The sequence below is a fragment of the Chelmon rostratus genome, chromosome 11 (assembly GCF_017976325.1).
Source record: "Chelmon rostratus isolate fCheRos1 chromosome 11, fCheRos1.pri, whole genome shotgun sequence".
Taxonomy (NCBI): Eukaryota; Metazoa; Chordata; class Actinopteri; order Chaetodontiformes; family Chaetodontidae; genus Chelmon; species Chelmon rostratus.
The window spans coordinates 27,537,348-27,552,649 of record NC_055668.1 but is presented as its reverse complement, the minus strand read 5'-3'; the positions used below and the strand labels follow the sequence as shown (position 1 = coordinate 27,552,649).

The window sequence follows — 15,302 nt, the reverse complement described above, 5'->3', positions numbered from 1 at the left end:
ACTGACATCCACTGACATCCACTGACTCTGACACCCACTGACTCTACTGACACCCACTGACTCTACTGACTCTACTGACATCCACTGACTCCACTGACATCCACTGACATCCACTGACTCTGACACCCACTGACTCTACTGACATCCACTGACTCTACTGACATCCACTGACATCCACTGACATCCACTGACTCCACTGACTCTACTGACTCCACTGACTCTGACACCCACTGACTCTACTGACATCCACTGACTCTACTGACATCCACTGACTCTGACATCCGCTGACTCTACTGACATCCACTGACTCTACTGACATCCACTGACTCCGCTGACTCTACTGACATCCACTGACTCTGACATCCGCTGACTCTACTGACATCCACTGACTCTACTGACTGCTGACACCCATGTTTATGTTTATGATCCGACTGACCCCACCTGTCATCTGACACCAGGTAGATTTTTAGTTTCTGACGTTTTTTGTTTCTGGCTCTGTTTTCCATGCAGGCGGGGGCGTCCATGATGGATCCAAATCACTTCCTCATGATCATTCTGAGTCGATTCGAACTATTCCACATTTTCAGCTCTGCAGACTGCAGGAAGAGATACAGAGAGGCTAACAAGGTGAGTACTGACAGTCTACTGACTCTGTGCCAGACTGCAGGAGGAGATGCAGAGAGGCTAACAGGGTCAGTACTGACTCTGCTGACAGTCTGCTGACAGTCTACTGACAGTGTACCGTCTGTGTGTGACAGGATGTGGTCCAGCAGAACAACACTCTGATCGAGGAGATGCTTCACCTCATCATCATGGTTGTCTGTGAGTCTGTCTGTACTGCTTTAACTGAATTTAAAAAGAAATGGTGAAACATTTTAAAGCAGAATTAGAGGAGCAGTGAAATACGTTCGTGGTCACCATGGCGACATGGTTAAACAGGTGGTTGTTCTTTGTTCAGCTGCGACATCATCGTCAGGAAACCACAAACCTCTTAAAGACCAGACTTGTGATTTTTTCAGTGAAATATCTCGACAGCTGTTTGATGTTTGTGATGAAATGTGTTTCAGACATTCATGTTCCCCTTAGGATGAACTGTCAGAACTTTATTGACCCTCTGAATGTATCCAATACTTGGGTTCATGACCAAATACCTGCAGAGCTAATGATATTCCTGTCAGCCTCACCTGTACTTTGTGTTTACTGCTGATTAGATAATGTTAGCATGCTAACACAGGGCTGCTAGCAGACTGGAGCCTGTCAGTGTGGCTGATATACACACACTTTAATCAATAGTTTGTGTGTGTGTGTGTGTGTGTGTGTGTGTGTGTGTGTGTGTGGCTCATGGTTTACAGGTGAGCGGTACGTGTCAGGTGTGGGCCAGGTGGAGCCCTTTGATGAGGTCAGAAGAGAAATCATCCACCAGCTGTCAATCAGACCGATGGCTCACAGTGAGCTGGTGAAAGCCCTGCCGGAGAATGTGAGACATCTGCCTGTCTGTCTCTCTGTTTACCTGTCTGTCTCTCTGTCTACCTGTCTGTCTCTCTGTTTACCTGTCTGTCTGTCCTGTTTACCTGTCTGTCTCTCTGTTTACCTGTCTGTTTGTCCTGTTTACCTGTATGTCTGTTTACCTGTCTGTCTCTGTCTTCCTGTCTGTCTCTCTGTTTATCTGTCTGTCTGTTCTTTCACCTGTCTGTCTCTCTGTCTACCTGTCTGTCTCTCTGTTTACCTGTCTGTTTGTCCTGTTGACCTGTCTGTCTCTCTGTTTACCTGTCTGTTTGTCCTGTTGACCTGTCTGTCTCTCTGTTTACCTGTCTGTCTCTCTGTTTACCTACAGACACTTTATCTTTGACTGTTTTTGTCTTCAGGGTAACAAGGAGACGGGTCTGGAGCGAGTCATCGACAGCGTGGCTTCATTCAAGTCAGCCTCCTTCTTAATACTTCCACCTTTAGACACACATACCAGTCCACCTTAAAGTTACTGTACTGTACTGAGAAGTCAGATGTCACAGTACTGACTGTAATACTGTGTGTATTTATACTGTGTTTACAGAAAGCCAGGCGTGACAGGCTGCAGCCTGTAGGACTAACTGTAGTACTGTGTGTATTTATACTGTGTTTACAGGAAGTGAGGTGTGACAGGCTGCAGCCTGTAGGACTGACTGTAGTACTGTGTGTATTTATACTGTGTTTACAGGAAGTGAGGTGTGACAGGCTGCAGCCTGTAGGACTGACTGTAGTACTGTGTGTATTTATACTGTGTTTACAGGAAGCCAGGCGTGACAGGCTGCAGCCTGTAGGACTGACTGTAGTACTGTGTGTATTTATACTGTGTTTACAGGAAGCCAGGCGTGACGGGGCGTGGTCTGTATGAACTGCGTCCTGAGTGGAACAAACACTTCAACCTGTACTTCCATCACTACAGCAGAGCCGATCAGTCCAAGGTACTCGCCCACCGAACATGTTATTGATTGATGTTTGTGTCATTGATTTGCATGTTGTCATGGTAACGGAGTGTGATGTGGGTTGCAGGCCGAGGAGGCTCAGAGGAAGCTGAGGAGACAGAACGTTGAGGACACAGGTAAACACGCTGTCTTCTCTGTGGTCTGGGCGATCTGCTGCTGATGTGTTTTGACTCTTAAATTGTCGTGGTCTGGGTAACGTCAGGCTAATGTGCCGTGTTTGGTGTTCTGTGTGGAAAGTTTGTCTTCATTCACCCTTTTCATAACTTTAAGTCTCTTCACCTCCTGTGGCTGCTGTAGTTTCACTGAGATCCACTGATTACCAACTCTCTCTCTCTCCTGTGTCTCTGCGTCTCTCTGTGTCTGTGTGTCTCTGTGTGTCCCTCTGTGAGCCTCTGTCTGTCTGTCTGTCTCTCTGTGTCTGTGTCCCTCTGTGTGTCTCCATGTGTCTCTGTGTATCTCTTTGTGTCCCTCTTTGTGTCTCCATGTGTCTCTGTGTATCTCTTTGTGTCCCTCTGTGTGCCTGTCTGTCTCTCTGTGTCTCTGTGTCCCTCTGTGTGTCTGTGTCCCTCTGTGTGCCTCTGTCTGTCTGTCTGTCTCTCTGTGTCTGTGTCCCTCTGTGTGTCTCTCTGTGTCTCTGTGTCCCTCTTTGTGTCCCTCTGTGTGTCTCTGTATCTCTCTGTGCCCCTCTGTGTCCCTCTGTGTCTCTCTGTGTGTCCCTCTGTGTCCCTCTGTGTCTCTGTGTGTCCCTCTGTGTGTCCCTCTGTGTGTCCCTCTGTGTCCCTCTGTCCCTCTCTGTCTCTGTGTGTCTCTCTGTGTCCCTCTGTGTGTCTCTCTGTGTCCCTCTGTGTGTCTGTGTGTCTCTGTGTGTCTCTCTGTCTCCCTCTGTGTGTCTCAGCCCTGCCCCCCCCTCTGCCTCCCCCCCTCTGTCCTCTGTTTGCCAGTCTGGTGAACCTGCTGCAGTGTGACGTGCTGCTGGCTGTAGAGGGCGCTGTGCTGCAGTGGGCAGTGGAGCCCAGCGGCGGGGGCTGGACGGAGTCTATGCTGCAGAGGGTAAGACTCACACAGAGTGTGGACATGCAGGTGGACATCTCTGATCAGCTGCTTCTTGTTCTGGTCCTCGGTCTCTGTCGACCTTCCTGAAACAACGAACATCGATTAGTTGGGTCTGTTAGGACGCACAGCGCGCTCTGTGGTTAATTACAGGAAATGATGTCGTCTGCTTTGTCTCTCGGTAAGAATTAGAAAACTGTCGGACGCAGAGTGTAACAGCAGAGAGACACGTGATTACAGGTGCTATTTAAACATATAAATATAAACATCTGTCCGTTTTCTCCCCCCATAAAGCTTTTTATAAGCTAACACTGAATAAAGCTAACTCTTCCACCTAACTCCGTGTTTGTCCATCATATGGACACAACTACGCCGGAGACAGCGGAGTTAGCAAACATTAATCAGTTGAAACTAGCTAAGAGACGCTGGGGTTTAATGTCGTGGAGTTTTTTTCATTCTGTTACTCAGACAGTCGAAAGTGAATCCTTTATTCCTTCACAACAGAAACTTGAGCAGGGTCTGATCAAATATTGATTAGCTGCATTTCCTATTTTATTCTGCAGGTCTGAGGTCAGTCTAAACCAGGCTTTTATTCTGAAAGTCAGTCAGTTTGATCCTCGGGGGCTGCTGATGAGAAAATAACATGGAAAAACTCAGTGAGTGACAATGATTGCATTAACTGTGTACTCTGTGTGTGTACTCTGTGTACTGCGTGTACAGGTGCTCCACCTGGTGGGTATGGCTCTGCTGGAGGAGCAGCAGCAGCTGGAGAACAGCAGTGGAGACGATGACATCACCTTCAACTACACCTGCAAGATCACACGTTAGTACACGCAGATTAGTCGATCGGTTGATTAGTTACACTGCCAATCCGTAAATGAGTTCTTTTCTTTAATTGATCCTTTCGCAGCTTTCCACAGCTTACAGTCCAATCACAGTAACTGACAAGGCTCCAGCAGGCCTCAAGCTTTCGGTTTCTAGACATGTTGACATGGCGTGCATGAGGCCGGCATCTTCGCTGTAGTCTTTCAAAAACTTGAAACACGACCCAAAATGTTAGCATGTCCGGCTAATTAGCTTACTACCTACAGAAGTAGCCAAGCGTCTCGAGAGGAGTCCACATTCAGGACTGGGACACCACTGTCTGGATCTGTGACCTGACAGGAAACTACATCAGGATCAATGATCATGACAGCAGCTGAATTCTGCTCACACTGCAGCAGCTGTCTGTCTGTCTGTCTGTCTGTCTGACTGTCTGTCTGTCTGTCTGACTGACTGTCTGTCTGTCTCTCTGTCTGTCTCTCTGTCTGTCTGTCTCTCTGTCTCTCTGTCTGACTGACTGTCTGTCTGTCTGTCTCTCTGTCTGTCTGTCTGTCTGTCTGTCTGTCTGTCTGTCTGTCTGACTGTCTGTCTGTCTGTCTGACTGACTGACTGTCTGTCTGTCTGTCTCTCTGTCTGTCTCTCTGTCTCTCTGTCTGACTGACTGTCTGTCTGTCTGTCTGACTGTCTGACTGACTGTCTCTCTGTCTGTCTGTCTGTCTGTCTGTCTCTCTGTCTGTCTCTCTGTCTGTCTGTCTCTCTGTCTGTCTGTCTGTCTGTCTGTCTGACTGACTGTCTCTCTGTCTGTCTGTCTGTCTGTCTGTCTCTCTGTCTGTCTCTCTGTCTCTCTGTCTCTCTGTCTGACTGACTGTCTGTCTGTCTGTCTGACTGTCTGACTGACTGTCTCTCTGTCTGTCTGTCTGTCTGTCTGACTGACTGTCTGTCTGTCTCTCTGTCTGTCTCTCTGTCTGTCTGTCTCTCTGTCTGACTGACTGTCTGTCTGTCTGTCTGTCTGTCTGTGGTTCAGGTCCAGGTGAAGCTCCCAGTACTTCAGGAAGTGTCCTGGCTTTGTTGGAGAGTCTTCAGAATGCTCCTCACCTGGAGATCCACAAAGACATGATCACCTGGATCCTCAAGGTAAATGCTGATGTCATTCTGATGTCACACTGTACAGACAAGTCGCTGGCCTGTATTTCATGTATGTGATGTGATCGTAAAGGTTCGGATCACTCAGATCATCAAAAACGTACTTTCTGTTATATTATGATGAAGATTTGTTTTTTCTGACAGATATGAAGCTAATGTCTGAAATAAATGGACGCCGGGTGTCACCGTGTAGCTAGTACCTGTTGCCACACGTAGAGGGAAAAAACAGACCAGCTGCATACAAACAAAGATGAGCAGTGCAACTGGAGTCAGTAGACTTTCAGTACTGACCTTGTTAGCCTCTCTTCATGGTCATTGTAGCAGCTTCAGTTGAATTTAATGGACCCGCTCTGCTTCAGACCTGTCCGGCCCACCTGAGCTCCATGTATCTCAACCGTAAAGTTAAATAAAAACATTGAACTATCACTAAATTTATTCATTTATTCAAATTTAAACATCTCTCTGAGACAAAGACGAGAAACTAAATTAAAATCAGGTGCTAACGTGAGCTAGGGGTGGATTATATGACCTAAGGTTAATTACGCGGTATGTATGTACACAGTAATGATTAAACTATGGTTTAGGTCAAGGATCGTTTTGAAAAAGTGTTTAATGGATTTAATGGAGCTAGTTAGTTCCTCAGGGAGTCCCACAGAGCTCCATCCTGGTCCCCTTTTTATTCCAATTCACTTCTTGAAGACCAAGTGTGAAATCTTGGTTACTCTGGGTCAATCTTTGCCTCTGTCTGATCTAGATCTTGATCTAGAACAGGGGTCAGCAACCCGCGGCTTCGGAGCCGCATGCAGCTCTTTGATCCCTCTGATGCGGCTCCTGGAAATAATTAATGAGTATTTAATTAAATGTATTTTATTTTAGGTTGTTTCTTAGACAAACATTGTGCACGCTCACAGGTGACAGCTTACGATGTAAAGATGCAGGTGATGGCGTGCAGCCCTGATGTGCAGAGGTTCATTCGTTATTTAGCATATATTCATATTTTTTCATTGTTCGATGAAACAGTCCCATTATTATTTAGGCTGACTGCAGAGGACGACATTTTAGGTTTGCTGCCGGTGGATAATTTAAGTTCTGCAGACTCAAACAGACTTTGAGTATTTTACTTTCAACCTTCAACCCAACGTCTTTTTTTCGGGGTTCAAGATGTTTTTGTTGCATGCAGTGATGTCATTTAGTTTTCTCTGCAGTCGTTCATTGATTTCATAAATGCGACACGTTATGGTTTGTTTGTACAGCATAAAAAAAAAAAACCTTGTGTTTTCTGTACTGTGGGAAACGGGTCCAAATGGCTCTTTGGGGGGTAAAGGCTGCCGACCGCTGACCTAGAAGTTTGTTTGTGTGTGCAGATGGTGGCAAATATCAAAACGATGAGAGAACGATCGTCCTCCATTTCCACTGTCACAGTCAGCCAGGGACAAGGAAAAGAGGAGGTACGACACTTCATGACTGAGGAATGAAATCAGAATGAAATTAGGTGGTTTGTTGAGATCTGGTTGATTATTGATTACATGAACTAATCAATCTGGCGTGTTGTCTCCCTGCAGACAGTGCGAGACAAAGACAAGGCAGAGAGGAAGAGGAAGGCGGAGATGGCTCGGCTCAGGAGGGAGAAGATCATGGCTCAGATGTCTGAGATGCAGAAACATTTCATCAACGAGAACAAAGAACTATTCCAGCAGAGTCTGGAGGAGCTGGAGGCCTCCACGTCTGCCGCTGCAGACAGCAGGTACACCTGGACCTGCTGGTGACTCCTGGTACTGTCCACAGCAGAGCACTGTGTAGACGGCTGCAGTGTGTCTGGTCTCATCCACAGAATTTTATGTTCTTTCGTTCACTTTTCTCTCCCTACTTCTCTCCTCCCAGTCCTCCTAGTTTGGAGGCATCCTGTGTTTCTCAGGTGTGTGTTGGTCCCAGGAGGGTGGGCGGAGCAGAGCGCCGTCAGCTGGTGACATGCATCCTGTGTCAGGAGGAGCAGGAGGTCAAAGGTCATGGCAGAGCCATGGTGCTGGCAGCGTTTGTCCAGAGGTCGACGGTTTTGTCCAAAAACCGCCGTCGCAACCTGCCTGACCCGGGTGGGTGGAGCCTCACTGTGACATCAGCAGCACAGCAACTGATCAGTATTGATTAGTGTTGATTGACAGATGTGTGAATGTATGTTTCAGAGCGTCACGACCCTCTGTTCATGCATCCTGACCTTTCTCTGGGGATTCACACAGCCAGCTGTGGACACATCATGCACGCCACCTGCTGGCAGAGGTAAGGCAAACCATCAGTCATTCAGAGGGCAACAAATCAGCCAAAATACCTCCAATAATTAAACAACTGGAGCCAGTTTCACTATTTTAAAGGTTAAAACGAATTCCAAGACTTTCAGTTTCAGAGGAATCAAACTCAGCACCTGGACCAGAAACGTGGATGTTTGTAACCCTGACTACATGTTAGAGCTTCCTGTTACACTGTGTGTGTGTGTGTGTGTGTGTGTGTGTGTGTGTGTGTGTGTGTGTGTGTGTGTGTGTGTGCGTGTGTGCGTGTGTGTGTCAGATATTTTGAGGCAGTGCAGTTGAAGGAGCAGAGACGTCAACAGCGTCTTCGAGGTCACACCAGCTATGACGTGGAGAATGGAGAGTTCCTGTGTCCACTGTGCGAGTGTCTGAGCAATACTGTGATCCCTCTGCTGCCACACACACACACACCTGACCACAGGTACACACTCACACCTGACCACAGGTACACACTCACACCTGACCACAGGTACACACACACCTGATCAGAGGTACACTCACACCTGACCACGGGTACACTCACACCTGATCAAAGGTATACACTCACACCTGACCACAGGTATACACTCACACCTGACCACGAGTACATACACACCTGATCAGAGGTACACACACACCTGACCACAGGTACACACTCACACCTGACCACAGGTACACACACACACACACACACACATCTGACTCTCTCTCTGTCATATTTTCACTTAGTGTTGGTCATCCCAGTCTGGAGGCGTGGCTTAAAACAACCAATCAGCAGATGGCAGTACTGCACTCTGACCACAGGAAGCAGATTGATGGGCAGTCTGGTCAGTCACCTGTCAGTCTTTTAGAGGGGGGAGTCTTTGTCCATGTGTATTAATGTGTGTGTGTTTCCATCCACACTTGTTTATCAGATGCATGTGAAGGATGATGAGGAGGCTGTAACCTTCCTCACATGAGCACATTAAACCAACAGAAATGTCTGATCTCCATCATGTTTTCATTGTTTGACCTTTGAATGATGTCATCTCTTTGTGTCTCTTCTTCTGTGGTGGTTTAATGGCAGCGACTGGAGGATCAGCTCCACCTGCTGTTTGCAGCAGGATGGAGACAAACCTTCAGTCAGGTTTTCTGGGTAAAACTTAAGCTCTGTGTGTGTGTGTGTGTGTGTGTGTGTGTGTGTGTGTGTGTGTGTGTGTGTGTCAGGTGTAGCAGAGGGGGCTGGGCCCGGTGTTCCTGAAGGATTCAGAGTCGACTTCAGTCCACAGTGAGTCAGCAGCTGTTTGTATTGATCCTGATCAATAACCTGTAATACAGTTAGTGCTCAGTCTGATTACACAGCAGCAACAGATCCAAAGCAGCTTCACTGAACGAATGAATCAGAATGAGCTCTATGAACACGTCAGCTGGACCTCTGCTGCAGACCAGCACCACTGTGATCTTCATCTTTGTCTCTGTGTTCAGTATAAAACAGCTGATGTTTGGACATGTTCTCATGTTAAGCGTTAGCATGTTGATGTTAGCGTTTAGCTAAATCTCTGTTGTTCCTCAGTACAGTGTCACAGAGCTACTGGCTGCAGACGGTCTGTCTGATTTGAAGAACAACAGCGCTGCTAAAGTATCATGTTCACCTGTAGTTACTGATGTGGTCCAGACCTGCAGGTGTGAGTCCAGAGGCCTGCAGGTTTACTGCTTTGTTTGTAAAGTTAACCAGGACTGAATGTAGTCTGGCCTGCCCACTCTGATTCTGTTATGTGAACTGTGGCACTACTTCACATCCGAGAACGCACCTAGATGATGTCAGGAGTGATGTCACTGTCTCGCACAGGAACCTGTTCTCCAGCAGCATCAGCGAGATGATTACCACCTTCAGCATGTCAGCCTACAAGGTGGGACTGAAGGTGAACCCCAACGAGCAAGACCAGAGAGTCCCGGTGCTGATCTGGTCCACCTGCGCCTACACCATCCAGAGTATAGGTATACACACACCTGAGAGATACGTACACACACACATTTGTGTCAGTATCCCTGTGGGAACCCTGGATGTGTCTTTAGGGTCATAAAGTTTATATCACAGTGTTGGTTTTGTTTTATACAGTGATAATTTCATGCAGTCCAGTATGAGTCATTATCGCTGTTTTGACTGTTGTCATTGTTTCCATTCAGCCGCTTCTCTCTGTTATGGGATGTAAATTTAGGCCGAGGTCACCATGAGGACATGGCAGCGTCCTGGTGACCTCATGTCATACCGGGCTGTTAATGTGGTCCACATTCAGACGGACTGCGTCTGAATGTCTGTGTTAACTGGGCTAACATTAAGAGCCACGCATGTGCATGCACGTGAGTGTGCATGTGCAGTTCCAGAATGCACGCACACACACACACACGCCTGAGAGAGCAGAGTTCATACTGACTGTGTGTTTCTTTGCAGAGCGCCTCCTGATGGACGAGGAGAAGCCGCTTTTTGGAAGCTTACCTTGCCGACAGGTAGCACTTCGGCCACTTCCAGCTTTTTTCTTTAGATGTGTTGTTGCTGCACAATCCATCTGATTGATCCGATGTTTGTTTTTCTAGAAACTGGAACAGATTTGCGGTTCAGAACTTTTAGAGACTGACTCCATTCAGTCCAAATATTCTGTTTCCTGAGAGATTAACTCAAATGAGCTCAAAGATACACAGAGAAAAAATATAAAAACTTTAGTTTTTGTTCCTGTTTTTCATAAATTGAAGTTTTACTTCTTAGGTTTTTCTGTGAACACAAAAGACTTATTTCTCTTAAATCTGTTATAATCCCTGTCAGTGAGTTCTTCTCTTGTTAACCCCTCCCCCTGACAGGATGCTGATTAAACAGCTTTGCAGTGTGCAGTTTTATCACATGACTCAACGCTGCTGCCCATGAACCGAATGTTCATTTCACCCCCATCAGCTGTCTCCAGTGTTGTTTACCAGAATAAGCCCAGAATCCAGGTCCAGTTCGTACAAAAGTCCAGCAACGTCGCACAGCCAATGAAAAGAAGTGGACTAACACTAACACTGCCCCCCCAAAAAATCACAGCTGTAGTCCTGTCTTCCTATCTCCTAAGTCACAAATGCTCCCAAGGCACACCTGAGCTCTCCAACACAGATTCTAACAAGTGTGTGACGCAAATCTGAGAGAAATGTGTGTGTGTGTGTGTGTGTGTGTGTGTGTGTGTGTGTGTGTGTGTGTGTGTTCTACAGGACGACTGTTTGAGCTCTCTCACCAGGTTCAGTTCAGCATGTTGGACTGCAGCTCCAGTGACAACAACACACACACACTTCAGCAGACTGCTCGCAGGTACACACACATGCACACGATACACAATACACACAATCATGCATAGATAGACAGTGCTTGACAATCGTTTATGTGTGTAATAAGTGTGCATGTGTGTGTGTGTTGTAGCTCTGGTTCCAGATTCACAGGTAGAAAACATTCCGTGTATCCTCGACATCGACATGTTTCACCTGCTGGTAAGATTCATCACTTCTTATGCAGTTTAATCCAGTTCATGTCCTGTTTAAATCCAGCTCATTCACTTCAAGCCAACTTTCATTTGGTGCCGAGCGGTCTTTCTGTGTGAATCCAGTTTGAATCCTAATAAATTTCAGTGTAAATGTAGTTAACTGTCATTGTGAATCCAGTTTGAATCCAGTTAACTGTCATTGTGAATCCAGTTTGAATCCAGTTAACTATCATTGTGAATCCAGTTTGAATCCAGTTAGCTTTCATTGTGAATCCAGTTTCAATCCAGTTACCTGTCATTGTGAATCCAGTGTGAATCCAGTTAACTGTCATTGTGAATCCAGTTTACTGTCATTGTGAATCCAGTTTGAATCCAGTTAACTATCATTGTGAATCCAGTTTGAATCCAGTTAACTGTCATTGTGAATCCAGTTACCTTTCATTGTGAATCCAGTGTGAATCCAGTTACCTGTCATTGTGAATCCAGTTTCAATCCAGTTAACTATCATTGTGAATCCAGTTTCAATCCAGTTAACTGTCATTGTGAATCCAGTTTAAATCCAGTTACCTGTCATTGTGAATCCAGTTTGAATCCAGTTAACTATCATTGTGAATCCAGTTAACTGTCATTGTGAATCCAGTTTAAATCCAGTTAACTGTCATTGTGAATCCAGTTTGAATCCAGTTAACTATCATTGTGAATCCAGTTTGAATCCAGTTAACTGTCATTGTGAATCCAGTTTGAATCCAGTTACCTGTCATTGTGAATCCAGTTACCTTTCATTGTGAATCCAGTGTGAATCCAGTTACCTGTCATTGTGAATCCAGTTTGAATCCAGTTACCTGTCATTGTGAATCCAGTGTGAATCCAGTTACCTGTCATTGTGAATCCAGTTTGACTCCAGTTACCTGTCATTGTGAATCCAGTGTGAATCCAGTTAACTGTCATTGTGAATCCAGTTTGAATCCAGTTAACTGTCATTGTGAAGCCAGTTTGAATCCAGTTACCTGTCATTGTGAATCCAGTTTGAATCCAGTTACCTGTCATTGTGAATCCAGTGTGAATCTAGTTACCTGTCATTGTGAATCCAGTTTAAATTCAGCTAACTGTCATTGTGAATCCAGTTTGAATCCAGTTAGCTGTCATTGTGAATCCAGTTTGAATCCAGTTACCTGTCATTGTGAATCCAGTTTGAATCCAGTTACCTGTCATTGTGAATCCAGTTAACTATCATTGTGAATCCAGTTAACTGTCATTGTCAATCCAGTTTGAATCCAGTTAACTGTCATTGTGAATCCAGTTTGAATCCAGTTAACTGTCATTGTGAATCCAGTTTGAATCCAGTTTGAATCCAGATAGCTGTCATTGTGAATCCAGTTTGAATCCAGTTAACTGTCATTGTGAATCCAGTTTGAATCCAGTTACCTGTCATTGTGAATCCAGTGTGAATCCAGTTAACTGTCATTGTGAATCCAGTGTGAATCCAGTTACCTGTCATTGTGAATCCAGTTTGACTCCAGTTACCTGTCATTGTGAATCCAGTGTGAATCCAGTTAACTGTCATTGTGAATCCAGTTTGACTCTAGTTACCTGTCATTGTGAATCCAGTTTGAATCCAGTTACCTGTCATTGTGAATCCAGTTTGAATCCAGTTAACTGTCATTGTGAATCCAGTTTGAATCCAGTTACCTGTCATTGTGAATCCAGTGTGAATCCAGTTAACTGTCATTGTGAATCCAGTTTAAATGCAGCTAACTGTCATTGTGAATCCAGTTTGAATCCAGTTACCTGTCATTGTGAATCCAGTTTGACTCTAGTTACCTGTCATTGTGAATCCAGTTTGAATCCAGTTACCTGTCATTGTGAATCCAGTTTGAATCCAGTTAACTGTCATTGTGAATCCAGTTTGAATCCAGTTACCTGTCATTGTGAATCCAGTGTGAATCCAGTTAACTGTCATTGTGAATCCAGTTTAAATGCAGCTAACTGTCATTGTGAATCCAGTTTGAATCCAGTTACCTGTCATTGTGAATCCAGTTTGAATCCAGTTACCTGTCATTGTGAATCCAGTTTGAATCCAGTTAGCTGTCATTGTGAATCCAGTTTGAATCCAGTTACCTGTCATTGTGAATCCAGTTTGAATCCAGTTACCTGTCATTGTGAATCCAGTTGTCAGTGTGTGCTTCTCTCTGCAGGTTTACAGCGTGTTGTCCTACAGCTCGGTTCACAGTCTGGACCAAACAGGACAAAATGTGGTAGACTCAGCCCACCTCCACCTCCTTCACCTGGTCACCATGGCTCACCTGGTTCAGATCCTGCTCACCTCGACCACAGGTGACTCTCTCACACACACAAATAATTCTAAAACACATATATTGATATATACTGCAGGTGTGTCTTTCTCACCTGTCTGTCTGTCTCTACTTGTCTGTCTGTAGCGGACGTGTATATGGACCAGGACAGTGTGGGATCAGAGGAAGAGGAGCTCACCTATCAGCTCTACAACACGCTAAGAAAACACCTGAACAGGTCAGAGCACACACACACACACACACACACACGCACGCACACACACACACACACACACACACACACACGCACGCACACACGCACGCACACACACACACACACGTGATTAACTAACACTGTTTGTGTGTGTGTTGTTTGTGTGTGTGTGTGTTGTTTGTGTTGTTTGTGTGTGTGATCAGTGTTTTACCTGAGGTGACCTCTGGGTGGCAGTTGTTTCGCTCTGTTAAAGTCGGCATCCTGCCGTTCCTCCGAGCTGCTGCCCTCTTCTTCCACTACCTGAATTCTACAGCGCCACCTGCTGATTTGCTGGGTAACTACACACACACACACAACATAAATACACAAACATCAACACAATAACACACCTAACACACACACAGGTTTCCTGTGTTCTCTGTAGTGTGGACAACTAGCAGCCAGACAGGCAGATAAACAGAGAGGAGACAGAGAGACAGACAGAGAGACACAGACACAGAGACTGAGAGACAGACAGACAGACAGGTGGACAGACAGACAGACACCGAGACTGAGAGACAGACAGACAGACGGACAGACAGACAGACAGGTGGACAGACAGACAGAGAGACAGATAGAGAGACAGACAGACAGAGAGAGAGACAGACAGAGAGAGAGACAGACAGACAGACGGAGAGACAGACAGACAGACAGACAGACAGATAGGACAGTACAAGAACAGAACATCTTCAGAGAAGTGAAAGCAAAGGGTGTGTGTGTGTGTGTATGTGTGTGTGTGCTGTAGTTGCAGGTCCTGATCAGTGGGAGGCGCTGTGCAGCTACCTCAGTCTGCCCTCCAACCTGCTGCAGCTCCACCAGAGCCAACACACATTTCTGGAGCCACTCATACACAGGTAACACACACACACACGTGTGCACACACACACTTGGTACTTGTATACACCAGCTGTTAAGCTGGGGGGGATCAGGTGATGGACGCTCACAGCATCTGATACATAGATCACCTTCACACTGATCAGTGATCAGTGTTCGATCTGGATTCACTGTTTCTGCCTTATTCAACGTGTGTGTGTGTGTGTGTGTGTGTGTGGTACAGGTGGTGTTGTCATCCAGGTGTGAGACAGATTCTGCAGGGGGGTGGAGTCATCATCAGGTACCCCAGAGAGTCTAACCGACTGATCGAACTGCCAGAAGATTACAGCGTCCTGATCAACCAGGCGTCCAGCTTCACGTCAGTACGCACTCAGTACACACTCAGTACACAGTGTACACACTCAGTACACAATGTACACACTCAGTACACAGTGTACACACTCAGTACACAGTGTACACAGTGTACACACTCAGTACACAATGTACACACTCAGTACGCACTCAGTACACAGTGTACACACTCAGTACACAGTGTACACACTCAGTACACAATGTACACACTCAGTACACAGTGTACACACTCAGTACACAATGTACACACTCAGTACACAGTGTACACACTCAGTACACAGTGTACACAGTGTACACACTCAGTACACAGTGTACACACTCAGTACACAGTG

The 15,302-nt window shown here is 45.9% G+C and overlaps 1 protein-coding gene across 2 annotated transcripts in view; it reads left to right on the top strand.

Annotated features, from left to right (window-relative positions):
* The window catches only part of ubr2 (ubiquitin protein ligase E3 component n-recognin 2), a 33,633-nt gene that overhangs the window by 14,363 nt on the left and 3,968 nt on the right, over nt 1-15,302 (top strand). For both annotated transcript variants that reach the window (XM_041946993.1, XM_041946992.1), the window contains exons 19-43: nt 511-627; nt 759-822; nt 1,353-1,477; nt 1,866-1,918; nt 2,339-2,441; nt 2,530-2,578; nt 3,358-3,512; nt 4,233-4,335; nt 5,359-5,468; nt 6,842-6,925; nt 7,040-7,221; nt 7,359-7,567; nt 7,658-7,751; nt 8,037-8,198; nt 8,486-8,583; nt 8,963-9,023; nt 9,585-9,733; nt 10,188-10,243; nt 10,976-11,072; nt 11,181-11,248; nt 13,437-13,575; nt 13,680-13,770; nt 13,950-14,080; nt 14,531-14,639; nt 14,843-14,977. In XM_041946993.1, the coding sequence (XP_041802927.1) occupies nt 511-627; nt 759-822; nt 1,353-1,477; nt 1,866-1,918; nt 2,339-2,441; nt 2,530-2,578; nt 3,358-3,512; nt 4,233-4,335; nt 5,359-5,468; nt 6,842-6,925; nt 7,040-7,221; nt 7,359-7,567; nt 7,658-7,751; nt 8,037-8,198; nt 8,486-8,583; nt 8,963-9,023; nt 9,585-9,733; nt 10,188-10,243; nt 10,976-11,072; nt 11,181-11,248; nt 13,437-13,575; nt 13,680-13,770; nt 13,950-14,080; nt 14,531-14,639; nt 14,843-14,977 (2,744 nt within the window). The remainder of the gene's footprint in view (nt 1-510; nt 628-758; nt 823-1,352; nt 1,478-1,865; nt 1,919-2,338; nt 2,442-2,529; nt 2,579-3,357; nt 3,513-4,232; nt 4,336-5,358; nt 5,469-6,841; nt 6,926-7,039; nt 7,222-7,358; nt 7,568-7,657; nt 7,752-8,036; nt 8,199-8,485; nt 8,584-8,962; nt 9,024-9,584; nt 9,734-10,187; nt 10,244-10,975; nt 11,073-11,180; nt 11,249-13,436; nt 13,576-13,679; nt 13,771-13,949; nt 14,081-14,530; nt 14,640-14,842; nt 14,978-15,302) is intronic.